General features: G+C 41.1%; 1 protein-coding gene across 5 annotated transcripts in view; it reads left to right on the top strand.

Annotated features, from left to right (window-relative positions):
- The window catches only part of MPPED2 (metallophosphoesterase domain containing 2), a 163,090-nt gene extending 150,129 nt beyond the window's left edge, over window positions 1-12,961 (top strand). For all 5 annotated transcript variants that reach the window (XM_019738618.3, XM_019738616.3, XM_019738620.3 and 2 more), the window contains exons 5-7: window positions 5,560-5,675; window positions 8,815-8,928; window positions 11,580-12,961. In XM_019738618.3, coding sequence (XP_019594177.1) covers window positions 5,560-5,675; window positions 8,815-8,928; window positions 11,580-11,698 — 349 coding nt within the window. In that variant the 3' untranslated portion in view covers window positions 11,699-12,961. The remainder of the gene's footprint in view (window positions 1-5,559; window positions 5,676-8,814; window positions 8,929-11,579) is intronic.
- The last annotated feature ends 629 nt before the right edge of the window (window positions 12,962-13,590 follow it).

Genomic DNA, 13,590 nt, shown 5'->3' with positions numbered 1-13,590 from the left:
TGGGGCGTGCCCAGCCCCCACTGAAGTTGGTAGGGGAGTAAACAGCCATTCAGCTGTCCGAGCTCCAGATTTATGGGCCGGCAGCTCCCTTCTGCCTGCACCACAGCACTGTGTACTGCAAACACGGATGACCTTTGCTGCGATCTCATCTCAACCTGCTTCCATCTAGCAAACCTGTTTTGTATTGACATTGTTTGAAATGAGTTCTGCCTATGTTAACTCCCTTAGTGCCTGCTCCTGGACTCTCAGCCTGGAGAGGCCAAGTGTCTCTAATTCTGAGAGCAAGGGGGAGGGCACCTTGAAAACATCCCCAGCTTGTGTCTGAGTCTTCTCTCCAATGGCTTCACACAGCTGAAATGCTTCCCTTCCTTCCAGGGTTTTCTAACCCCTCTCTATGAGGGGACGGGTTATGGGCTGATTGGCAATAGGGTGCTTTGTGGGACATTTTCTTACAAGTGGGTTCCCATGTGGTCTTTGTTAGTCACAGCTAATTATTAAGTCCTTGGCTGAGGCAATAAACATTGTTCCCTTGGATTCCTCTCTCCTCCTGTCCCCCTTCGCCCTCCATTGCTACAGAACAAAACCCATTGTGGGGCTCTGGAGGTTGACTCTGCACATAGTTTCCAGTGAACCCCTGATGGGCTCACTGCTGGGGTTTCGTGTTTCAGGTTGAAACCCAACTGGATAAAGCATTCTTCATTAATGCTGACACATTCTGTCTCTGCTCTGTGTAGTTGTTTCTCCCACCCTGGATTTAGCCCGTTGTAGGCAATTTCAGGAATTCACTGAAAGCAATTCACAGCATTTGCCAGACCATTGGTAGTCTGCACAGAATTCTAGAATGTTAGGATTTCTAGATCCTAGAAATAGCATCATGTGCCAGGTTTTGCCAGCTGTGCTCAGATGTGTAGGTCTGAAAGGAGAAGGGGGCTGAGTGAGCGAGCAGGTTCAAAGCCCCTTCTTCCCTGCCCCCTGGCAAGAGCGCCCCTGCATAAGATTTCTGCAATCTAAAAACAGTCCTGAAATCCAGTAACCGAACCCATCCACTCAATCATTTCTTAGAGGAGAAAACTGGCCCACTGCCAGGGGAGGGTCTTTCTCTTATTTAAGGTCCACCTGAGTTAATGAATTGATGCCAGAATGAGAATCAGGATATGGGTCTCCTAACTTCTGTATACCCCATTGATTATGCCAGGCTGGGATAATTCTGAAACACTCCCCTGGGCTGCTTTTCCCATTGCCTGGCCACTATCTTGTGGAAAAGGCCTTACTGAGAGGATCCATAGGAACAGAAAATATCGCAGAAAACAACATTGTGGAAGTCACACTCCATTTTGACTAAGGGCCACCTCGGTACACAGTGCCACGGCGCCCTCTGGAGTTGTGCAAAGCAGACCTTAAGGGACTGCGTGGAGCAGCCCTGTCTTGACTTTATGTATGTGAGAGCCCAAACCAACATTGGGCAAGAAGGTTTTAGTTCTGCATTGTGCAAGGAAAAAGCATAAGCTTTGGGGCAAGAAGATCTGGGCTCAAATCTGGGCTTACCAGTCCTGGGAACATCGGCAAGTAAGTTGATACCACTCACCTTCAACCGCCAACTTTTTTTTAAATTATTTTTTAATCAAAATATAGAGCTGGTAATACCTAGCCCAAGAATTGTCGTGAGAAATGAAACTTAATAGTCTATGCAAAACTACTATGGCAGGCATATCAGGGATTTGATGAATGTTCCTTTCCCTATAACTGAACCTGTTGCTCTGATACACATACAGGTTTAAATCACAATAAAAACCAGGCATTTTTAAAGTTTACCCTTCACTTGGAAAGTTCTGGATTTTGTCACAAGCTTAACATTAACCAAATGAAATTTGGGGCATCTGTAGAGCACGGGCCTGTCTTAATCTTTTACAGAGCACATATAAAACTGAGCATTTCCTGGAGGCACAGGGCTGTGGGTTTCTAAGAGAAAATTCTTCGAGGGAAAACTGGAAAGACGAAAAAAAAAAAAAAAAAAAAAGAAAATCAAGTCTTATTTCTTTGACTCAAGGAGCCTGAGAGATGTCCTGGGGATTCAGAGTCCTCAGACAGACTCTGGCGCAGTGAAATCAGAGCCCTTCATTGTACCAACTACTTGGGTGTGCTTGGGACTCTTTCAAACACTACTTTATTTGCCATTCAGTCAGGAACCATGGGCCCAGAAGCTTGTTTTCAAAATCTAGGAAAACAGATGTTTTTGCTTATTTTTCTCTCTCTCCTGCCAAAATGCTCACTGAGTTTTCATTGGGTTCTGCATTTGTTTTTTATTGTTTTTTTTTTTTTTTCCTTTTTTTATTTTTAAGACAAACCTTGGGAAAGGATCATTGTAAAATGAAGGGGAAGGATGGACATCTCAAACTGGGAAAGCGCTGTGATAAACTCTCATGAAAATGTTTAAGATTCTGAAGGCAGGGAGGCCTAGGAGATAAGAGAGAGTGAGATTGGCTAATTGAGCTCTGAAAGGACCTACTTGGCATTATCCCCATGACTGCCTGGTGCCCCCGTGGCAGACTGAGATGAGGAAACCAAAAGTGTTGCATCTAGCTGACCGAGGCACTATGGCTGTGGGACAGCTGTGTTGATTAAACATACGTTGTGTACCAAGTGAGACCAGTACCACTCACAGCCCCTGCCTTTTATAGCCAGCTCAACCATTTTAGGAACTGTATTAGTTTTCTATTGCTACTGTAACAAATCACCACAGACTTAGTGACTTAACAACAACACATATTTATTACCTTCTAATCTGTCGGTCAGAAGTCTGACAGGGGTGTCACTAGGCTAAAGTCCAGCTGTCAGCAGGGCATCATTCCTTTCTGGTGGCTCTGTGGGAGAATTCCTTTTCTTTCCTTATCTTTCCCAGCTTCTAGGGGCAGCCCACATTCTTTGGCTTGCATTCTTCTTCCTTCACCTTCAAAGCCAGCAACAGCAGGTTGAGTTCTTATGTTGCATCATTCCAATCTCCTGTTTCCCTCCTCCACTTTCAGGGACACTTGCGGTTACATTGGGTCCACCTACGTAATCCACGATAATCTCCCAAGTTTAAGGTCAGCTGATTAGCTCCCGAACTCCATGGCAACCTTAATTCCCCTTTGCCATGTAAGCTAATATATTTACAGGTTCCAAGAATCAGGACATAAATATCTGTGGTGGGAGGAGATTATTACCTACCATAGGTACGGAGGTAATTTCTACACTAAATGTAATAATTGTATATATTAGGATTCTTTCAGCTGCAAGAAGCAGGATTGAATTCAAGCTAATAAAAAGAAAAGGATTTTTCTGGCTTATGTATGGAAGGAAAATGTGATTGGCTTTGGGCCCCACTGAATCCCTACGTCCAACAGGGTCATCAGGGCACTCTGGTTTTTTAGCTTGGCTTTCTTTGTGCTGGTTTGATTTTCAAGCCCAGGCTATCTGCATCGTGGCTAAGATAGCTCCCAGGCAATTCCAAGCTAACATAGTTCTTAAGAGTCAGGTTCCCAGAGAGGAAACCATGACTTCTTTTTCTATAGCACCAGCAAAATCCCGAGCGTGACTCTCATTGGCCTAATTTGGGTCATATGTACCTCCCTAGACCAATCACTGTCCAGGGAGAGGCAATACATCCTTCATTCTAGAGCAGGGAAGAGTTAGGCTTACCAGAGCCCATGTATGGAGTTGGAGAGGGAAAGATTCCCCAGAGGAAATTCAGATGCCATTACCAAAAGAAAGGGGAAGAGCTGAGCAGGCAAAAACCACTGATGTCCATTCCACCATCTTCTTGCTCAGTTTCAGAACCATGCAATTGCTATATCATTCCAGTTCAGAACTCATTTGGTTTCAAGCAACAAGATACTCAAACCTGAAAGAGTACAGAAGGGACTCACCCAGGGCAAGCAAGTTATAAGTTAATTCAAGTAGTATATAAGAATTGCTTGGTGGTTAAAAAGTATGAGTTTTGGAACCAGACTGCTTGAGTTTATATCCAATTCATTAGTTGTGTTTATTTGACCTCTCTGTGCCTCAGTTTACTCATCTGTAAAATGGGGTTAATAACAGCACCTACTTCATGAGCTTGTTGTGAGGTTTAAATGTGTTAGTACAAGGAGAGTGCTTAGAATAGTACTTTGACATAGAGTAAATAGTCAATAAATAATAGCTTTAATAATAATTATTGTTAATATATTACCATTGTTATCATAAATGGTTAGGAACCAAGTCAGATACTTGGTTTCTCTTTTTCTAGTTGGGGCTACACAGTCTTATATCTGGAACTTTCTCTTCTCTCAAACTTCAGTGAGAACTGAGGCTCTCATCTGTAATGTGGATTTTCACATGGCTTTCGTTGCCATCCTTTCAGCTCTGACCTTACCTATATGTGTCCACCACCACATGAATGCTGGGTCAGCGTTTCTGAGTTCAGTCTTCAGATAATCTGATTAGTCTGGCCCATGCTTGGCTTTGTACAAGAATGCACCCTGTTTGATTAGCTGTGACTAACCAGGTGACCTTGTACACATGCTTACCTCTTTCAGTAGCCACGGAAGGGGCAGCTTACGTTGAAGGGGAAAGTTAGGCTAAACTGGAAAAGGGAGCAACGTGTCTTTTACATGTACGCCTTAGCAAATTGGAATTTTCCTACAGAACAAAAGAATCAGTTTCAAAAACTGATGGTTATAACTAGATGTTTGGGAATAGGACGTCATTGGGAACTTCTTTGTTCTAATATGCTTCAGCCTGTAGAGAAAAATTGATCGTGCCCCCGTTATTATAAATAGTAGAGACATTTTCAACTCCAATTAGAAATGCACATTGGATGGACAAAGTCCCCATAGCATTGATCTCAGAACCTCATTCCTGGAGCAGAAGTTCCTGAGAGAGTGGAATGCTTATATTCACTGTCAGGAGAGTGGATTCCAGAGTTACCTGGGATGTCCCCAGATAGCTTCCCTTCGGTGACAGGAGGAAAATTCCACATTGGCTTTTTGTTGACTCCTGCCTTCTAACCTTTCAGAGCCCCCGTGTTTCTTTGCGCATTCTCCATCCAGGGTATTCTCCCTGTACAGAGATTTCTGCCTTCAGGACACTTGTCCTTTTCTCCAAGGCCTTTAGTAAGAATCTTTCTGGTGAAGTAGCTCCACAGTGATGGGGAGGAAGAAGAAGTACCGATGGAATTTCTCAGCTCTGAGGCCCTCCAGGAAGGGTGGAAATGCTTTGGATCCGGGCTGGGCATCTTAGGAAACACTGAGGTTTGGGGGAAGACGAAGCATTGTTAAGAGTTTGATAGAAGTCTGCTGGGAAAGTCTCCACTGCAAAGGCTCTTGTGCCCCTTTCTAGCTGAACAATTCACAGGCTCCACATGTGCTTTCAAGTGGGTTGGTTTTGAAGCAGTCAACAAAAAAGCATCCTGCTGCCAGGACCAGTCATCAAAAAGAGCAAAGAGAGCCATGCAAACTGTGGGGGAATGTGCCAGAGAGAAATATTGCAGAGCAGAAACGAGGCGCTGCTGGCCTGATACCGTGTGCCTTATCTCCCCCAAAGGACCCCGTGGTTTAATGGCTGGGGCTTTAACCTACCCAGAGGTCAGTCTCTGCTGGACAAGTGGAACCTCATCCCTGAGGGCATCGACATTCTCATGACACACGGACCTCCTCTAGGTAAGTAAAGTAAAGGTTGTCCTTTTGTCATGCAAGATGCCTTTTTTCCCAAGCACAATGAATAAATGCTTCAGGAACATAATCATTTTTCTTAAAAAAAAAAAAAAAAAGAATAACAAAAAGAAAAGTGTCAATGTCTTTAAAGAAACCCAGTATGATAATTAAACTCAGCAGTTCTGCTGGGCTTACAGGTGTTCTTGAAATTAAATTTTTTTATTTAGTCAAGTCAGGGAAAATCAAATGAGTATGGAGCACCACAGTCCTTTGAGCTTATAATTTATTTTAAAAACTGTGCTCACTTTGGAGGAAGGGGTTGGGGGATGGGGTAGGGACTGGCAGGGAGACAGGGACCTCCCAATCATAGGGCGTTTGCACGGCAGTGAAATTATGGAAACTTTTGTTCAAAGGAGCAAACTTTCCTCTTTTATATAACAGAGGAACCTGGGAGAGCTTTAAAGTTTAACATTTGTGCTGATTATACAAGAAAAGGATTTTTTTTTTTTTTTTTGAGCTAAGGTGTTAAATAAGGACTTAGGTTGAATGTTACTTAAAGGTACTTATCCTATAGAATACATTGAGCCTGCAACCAGGGTAAGATTACCAGTGTGCTGCAAAGCTACCTTTAGTTACCCAGGTTATGGGTCTAAAGATGATTATGACTTACATAATTATCTTGTAATTATGCATGAGCTTCTTAGTGGTTTGGCTTTGCCATAAAACATTTTCCAAACATGACTACCACCTTGATCCCCCATCTACTCAATATCTATTATGCCAGGACTCTCCCTTGACTAAAGTGTATTTAGAAAATTCAGATGTTTAACTTTTAGGAGAGTTTCTCTCTCTCTGTCTCTCTAAGTTGTGAAAAAAAGCAAACAAACAAAAAAACACGTACCATGAACTCTACCCTCTTAACAAAATTTTAAATTGTACCGTGATTGTCTTGATTTGGGAGGCGGGGGGGTGGAAACACTTAATACAAAAATAAATGATTTTCACTTTTTTTCCCCCTCTGGTTTGGGATTTTTTTTTTTTTAATTTTATTTTATTAAATTTATTGGGGTGACAATTGTTAGTAAAATTACATAGATTTCAGGTGCACAATTCTGTATTACATCATCTATAAATCCCATTGTGTGTTCAGCACCCAGAGTCAGTTCTCCTTCCATCACCATATATTCGATCCCCCTTACCCTCATCTCCCACCCCCCACCCCCCACCCCCCTTACCCTCTGGCAACCACTAAACTATTGTCTGTGTCTATGAGTTTCTGTTATCCATGACACTCCTCCTGTCAGCTTGAAAAATAAAAAAATCTAAGCTGCATACCCTAATGTGAATTTAATCTGTGTAGATACTGCTGCTTTCCTGCTCTCACAAGGGAAGTGCTGTGTGTTTCACAAAAAAACAGCGAAAGGGAGGACTAGGGCATGAGCAGAATTACCCAGTGAGATCATCCAGAGGTAACATCCCAGCCCACTTGATGGTTTCCCTGAGCAACCTGGTTGGTTGAAGGTATATGATTCCCCTTAATCTGTTTACTGTAAAGGATTTGGACATCCTCAGATAGAAACATTTACATGCCTGAAGTACTATTTGGAATATAACTTTGGACAGATCAGTTGATTCACAGATTTATCAAGTCATTAATTTTGGCACAGAAGCAAGTGGCAGTAATAGTAAGTCTGATTCTAGCCTCCAAAGAATTCAGACACCCCAGGAATTCTTACTAGGGAGGCTACCATCCGTCTCTTTGTAGTAAAGATGGAATAGTCCAGAGATGGGCTGTGCAGAGAGCAGAGTAAGATCTGCACCAAGGGGTTCCAAAGTCAAAGGTCAGGCAAAGTTTTCATAAGGTGAAATTGAATCTTAAATCAGTCGAGTTATCAGGATTCTTGTGAAAATGCTGGATTGGGACGTCGGGGGAGAAGTGGGGATTGGCCTTGAATTTTTTTCCTGCTGGGAAGGGAAAGCCATCTCACCATGGGACGTTACTATTACGGTTTGAGCAAAATGCTTTCTCAGGTGATTGTATATGAAATATGTTACCCCTTCAAGAAAAGCATGTCCACGAGGGAATATGCCAATCACTGTGAATGAAGGACTTTCTTCTCTAGTTAACAAAGTTTTAAAAACCCTGGTTGGATTTTTATAGGGCCCCTACTTTCATCCGATGTTCTTCCCAGACTCTCTGGCCACTCTCCACACCCCAGGTAACATGTCTTTACAGAGATGCTAAATCTCTGTTTCTGCAGTTTCGCCAAAGTGGAATAAACTTGTCTGTCCCTTTCTACCTGATCATTTCTAGATAGTAGAACTCACCTAATGGAGCTATGGAATGGGTTGCCACAGATTATGATTTAGCCTTTCATCCCACCTGCCTTCTTCACACCTCATCTTGCTGAGGTGTATGGATTTCATTTCAGACCATAATCATCCAGATAGCTGACTTTTGCCATAATTGATGTCAGTTTTTATGGATTTTCTGCATTAAGCGTAGAACTAAGTGGCTTTTACATAACGATAGTCAATTAGCCCCAGCTTGCTGCATGCCACCACAAGGTCACCATTGTTACCTATGGCTAGAGGAGAGACTGGAGGACAAACTTGGCGTTTCCAAGCTTCGGTCAGTGGGAACCTCCTTGGGTTAAGAGTTGATGTAGCTAAAGAGAGCAAGGCATCTTGTGGCCAGTTTGCAGGCAGCCCCTCCTACACCTTCTTCTCTGAATTATCTGAGAAGTAAACTGCTATAAGAAAGATATAATAAAAAAGGAAAGTAACTGAATTGAGACAGAAAGAGATATTATGGGACTGCCAGGAATAAATGTCATTGGGTCCATGAAGAAGATTTGAAACCAGTGGCTGAATAAATCAAATCCCTTATAGAAAAAAAAAATGTTAATTAACAGGAAGAAAAAAAATGGAAACCAAAAAAAAAAAAAATTTTTTTTTTCCAAGAACCTAAAGAAGACAAAGTGACGAGTGAAAAGTTCCTTAAAAGCCATTGTGAGCTTTAATGGAGAGGCTAGGATTACAGATAATGTAATAAACCTTCTGTGAGTTATGGCTTCCTGAAAGTCTAAATGAAACCTTACCTGCAGAAAGAAAATTAAGAGTATTGATTGCATTTTACCCTTAGGTTTTCGAGACTGGGTTCCAAAGGAGCTTCAAAGAGTGGGCTGCGTGGAGCTTTTAAACACAGTCCAGAGGCGAGTCCGGCCCAAGCTCCATGTGTTTGGTGGCATTCATGAAGGTAAGACCAGAAAAAAGGAGCTCAGGACATGCTGTGTCATTATCTATGACCTCATTCCATATTGGGGACCCTAGCTACACTGGGAATAACAAGAGCTGTGGTTTTCAAACTCATTTTTACCAGAGAACACTTTTAACAGATAAAATGTTAGGAGAAACACCTGTATATAAAGCTAATACTAAATTATTTTATATGGAGCTGTTCTCTTTTAAGCAGAGTGGGGTGGGAGTAGGAACCAGGCGTACCTTACAGAAAACCCAGCACTCCCCTCCAGGCGGCGTCTGGAATCTTAGCGCTCTGATGAGGAATGTTTGATAACCACTGCTATAGAACAGCCCTGAAGTATTAAAACACAAATTTTCTCTTAGAGAATCAGAAGAAAATGGCTTGGCTATTAGACTAAATAACTTCTATGACCTCTTTCTACCTGTAAATATTGTATTTCATATGACATGTACATAAACATACAGGAAGACAAGACATTCTTCAAAAAAATAACTTTGGACATGAAATGAAAGATTATATATATATATATACAGAAATGGCAGGAACTTGCACGTTTGCAGGTAGACATTTTTTTTTTTTACTAATTCAGGAAACCATTTCAGACTTCTCAGAAATCATTAGCACTATTAGCACTGGCTGAGGTTAAACAGAATAATTAAATCTCCCCTGAATGGTTCAGTTGATGTTTTCTGCCTTTCAAAGTAAGCTGGAGCCAAGTTCACAGAACCTGAAAGTCTCCCAGGAACCTTGAGGGCTCTACGTTCCTCCCATTTGCAAACCAGGGAGAGCTGGGCCTTTGGACAGACTCAGAGCCTTCTTTCAGCAGGCCTTAGATTTTCTGGCCCTGCCGGACTCTCCCAGTTAGATTTTTGCGTGCGGTAGGGACGTCTATGTAGGCAGCCAATATATTCTCTCCAGCTCCCGCTTACAGCTGTTTTCTGAAGTTATTTATGAATCTGCAGTTGAGGTGTTTAGGCCTATGTACCTGACGACGAAGCAAAAAAAAAACAAAACAGGGTTTGCTTTTCAAAGCCCACAAATCCAGTGGCTTCCTGGTTAGGCGGGTAACAAAGAGCATATTGAAAATCATTCCACTGAGGCCAGAGAAAGCTTTCTCCAAGTGCAGGCATCAGCTGAGTGGATGGATGGAAAGCAGGGGTGTAGCTCCCCCAGACTGGATGTCATCCTGCCCTGACTTTAAGCTGTATTCCCTGAAAAGGAAAGCACTTCTCTAAGGTATGATACAGGATTTGGGAAGGGAGGAATGGCAGCTCATGTCTAAATAGCATTTCTAGGGACAGTATTCAGGTTTGAATTCCTGCAGCATGTCTACCAGTTTATATTTCATCTTTTTTTTTTTTTTAAATAATTAATTAGGTTTAAACAAGCCAGACAATTGGGGAAATTCCACTGAAGTCCCACAATAATAAACTTGCTTAAAAGGGAGGAGATCATATTCAAATAAACTTGTCTCAATTTTATTCGCTTAAGACAGCTGAAGAGGGCAGAGCGAGGGCAAATACTAACCTCCTGATGGAGAGAGATAACAAGACTTTATGACCCCAGAACTAAACAGTGCACATTTTAAATGCCTCTTTTCTTTCCTTAAGAGATTTTTCCATTGACCCTCATTAAGCTCTCCACAGGCTTACTTGGAGAAATTTTAGCAAATGGAAGGGAAAAAAAGAAAAATCTCGTCAGTTATTTCTATAAGTCCTGGTAATCTTATTTTTTCACGGGCATATTTTCTATGCTGTTAGAGCCTGATACCAACATAGAATTACAAACTTAATTGCAGAGATTACAAGGGAAATATAAAGTATCCAGGGAAATGTGCAAATTTGCAAACATGCTGAAGATTTCAACATATTAAAAATTATAAAAAGATCATACATACCAAAGACCCAGAGAAACTTTCTTAGCTTTCTTCCAATAGGTCCCAAGAGATTTATACTGCATATGGGAAGTGTTTTTGCTTGATCCAGTGTCCAGGTAAGCGTAGGAAGCAATGTCCTATGGTGATGTTTCTCCAAATCACTTGGACGTTTGATTACCTGACTTTTTTGAATGAAATGGAATTCAGCATCAAAGCCACGCAGTTCAAGTAAGATGAGATCACTTACTGCTAATTTTCATTGAGGCAGTTTCGAGATTATTTCATACATAAGGAAGCCGAGCATCCATTTTTCCAGATGCCCAATGCAATACTCTTTCCTTCCTCACCTATCCTGAAGTTTATTGGTGGTTTTGATGTATGTGTCCCTGAGGAGTTTATGTTACTCATTCAGTCCCCCAGAACTCAACAGTTAACAGAGGGCTTCGAAATGAAATCATATTTTAAAAAGAAGGAATTTTTTTTTTTAATATCCTCACTAGAAAAAACATTACAGCCTTTCTCTGACAAATCTAGTATTTAAATAAGGAAAAATAATTGATTTTCTTGGAAGCAGAGGATTCTCCCTTTAAAGAAATAAAATTGGGAGGCAGCTTCTGAAAGCTGTTATATCTGGGGAGGCGCCATTGAATTTCATCTCACTACCCACTGACAGAGACTTTCTTTGTTTGTTTGTTTTCCTTGCTGGATGGCCCTGCACTGAGTCACTATTTGTATATATTACAGTAAGCATGACACTTTCTCCCCACAGGTTACGGCATTATGACCGACGGTTACACAACGTACATCAATGCCTCAACGTGTACAGTCAGCTTTCAACCGACCAACCCTCCAATTATATTTGACCTTCCAAACCCACAGGGTTCCTGAAGCTCTAAATGCCCCATTGGAATGTGAGGGAAGGTCTATAAACTGCCATTTTTCTAATTATAAACTTACATTCTCTTACTTGTTTATTTCCAAATCCTGTGTCTTTTTGTAAATTGATGGAACACAAATGATGCTCGAGGTTGTGCTTCTTCTTTAATATTATTATTATTTTTTTTTAATGGGGCATCCATTTGAAATCAGAGGAGCATTGTGAATTTGTAAAATGACTTCTGTTTTCTCAAAGGCCACGCCATTGTAAATTGTTAGTGTTCGCCAAAGGACAGCCAAGCTTTCTTTATAAAAGGTGATAAAAGTCTTATTTTAATGTGCTTTAAGCTGGAAGAAAAGGAAAAAAAGAAACAGGTAGGCAGTGTTTTAAAAACCACCCAGATTTGCACAACTGTTTTAAGAGTTTTGTTTGAACTATTTTAGTTTTTGATGTTTTGTTGTTGTTCTCTTGGTAATGCTTCTTTTTTGCAGATGTGGCCCGGATTTATAGTAATCTTTTCAACAAAAGTAGGCGTGGAAAAAGACTTCCCTTCACACTCTCACTATAAAGAAAGTTGTGTCAAGGGAAGAAAATGGCCCTCATTTAAAGGATGGCTTAGCTAGTGAGATCTATATTGTGGTTCTACAAGGTCTCATTGTTTGTTTGTTTCTTTTAAATTATTTTAGCTTTAAAAATATGGAAATGGAATCTGTCAAGAGCAGGTATTTCATGCAGTTAAAAAAAATGAGTGTGCAGACTCCTTTTCAATATGGGTTTATATATATAAATATTTTTTTGTGTATTATGACTAAGTTAGGAGTTTAATATTGCCAAGGACTGTACAGCTGCAAAGGGATGCTGTACAGCAGGACATCAGACGTCCAAAGGAGCTGACACATTTTCTCAGAACTCAAGGTCTTAAAGAGCTTGAGTTAAATCTAGGTACAGTTACAGGCGTGTATAGACTTAAATGGATGCAATGGAAGCTAACTAAAATAAGACTTAGGTGTCCTTTATATTTAAATACCCTGAATTGTCTTCTTACTTCCTGTCCCTCCCCCCATTTTGCACTGTGTGTCGATGCAATCTCCGCTAGCACAAAATATTGTCGCTAATAGTCATTTCTGTTTTCCCATTGTAAATGCTGTTGAGCTTTATTCTATTTTATGTTATCTTGTTAATGAAATTTAGGAAAGCAGTTGTTTCTTTAAATTTATTGTGATATTCTATATCTAGCGGCCTTTATATGCAAATAAAATTGCAAGATTTTTAAACCCGTGCTGTTTGGAGGGTTGGCTGTTGGAAGGATGGTGATTTAGCCCTGGGGAAGGGGGTAGTTTATTCATATGCAACATCAGTACTCCTTTTCAGAAGAATTAGAATAAGTGACATTTTTCTCTAATTTTCAATAATTTTTTATTACCCACCATTCACGGGCTGGCAGGTAGATTGATAAGGCACTCAGTGTACTCTTTCCTTCCATCCCGCTGTCATCTATCTTGCCATAGATTTCAGAGGGTGAAGATTTCATCTTTGGCCATTGTCATTTCTAGAGAAACAGAGAGACCAGGCAGTGGAGGCTGGAGGCTCTACTGTGGACATGTGAGTGGCAGTGAGAAGGCGAACCAGTGGGTAACAGAGCAAACACTATACAGTCTCATTTGTCCCCAGGAGCAGTTACCATCTCCCCATCACTGTTGTTGTTTTTTTTTAAATGATTGCGCCACTAAAATCCTGTGGCAGCTGGGAGGCAGCAGGCAGTGGGATGGGGAAAACTGTATTAAGTCTTTTATATTTTCTCTGGAAGAGCCATTGAAGAAAAGCAGCATGATCTTGAACTTGCAATGTATCCCAAAAGTCTGCATTCCGGTGCCCATTGGGCTATATTTGCACACATCTTCCT

This window comes from Rhinolophus sinicus, chromosome 14 (assembly GCF_057876585.1).
Source record: "Rhinolophus sinicus isolate RSI-liver-muscle chromosome 14, RSI-T2T, whole genome shotgun sequence".
Classification (NCBI taxonomy): Eukaryota; Metazoa; Chordata; class Mammalia; order Chiroptera; family Rhinolophidae; genus Rhinolophus; species Rhinolophus sinicus.
Note: the sequence above shows the minus strand (reverse complement) of the source record. Positions and strands in the feature narration are given on the sequence as shown.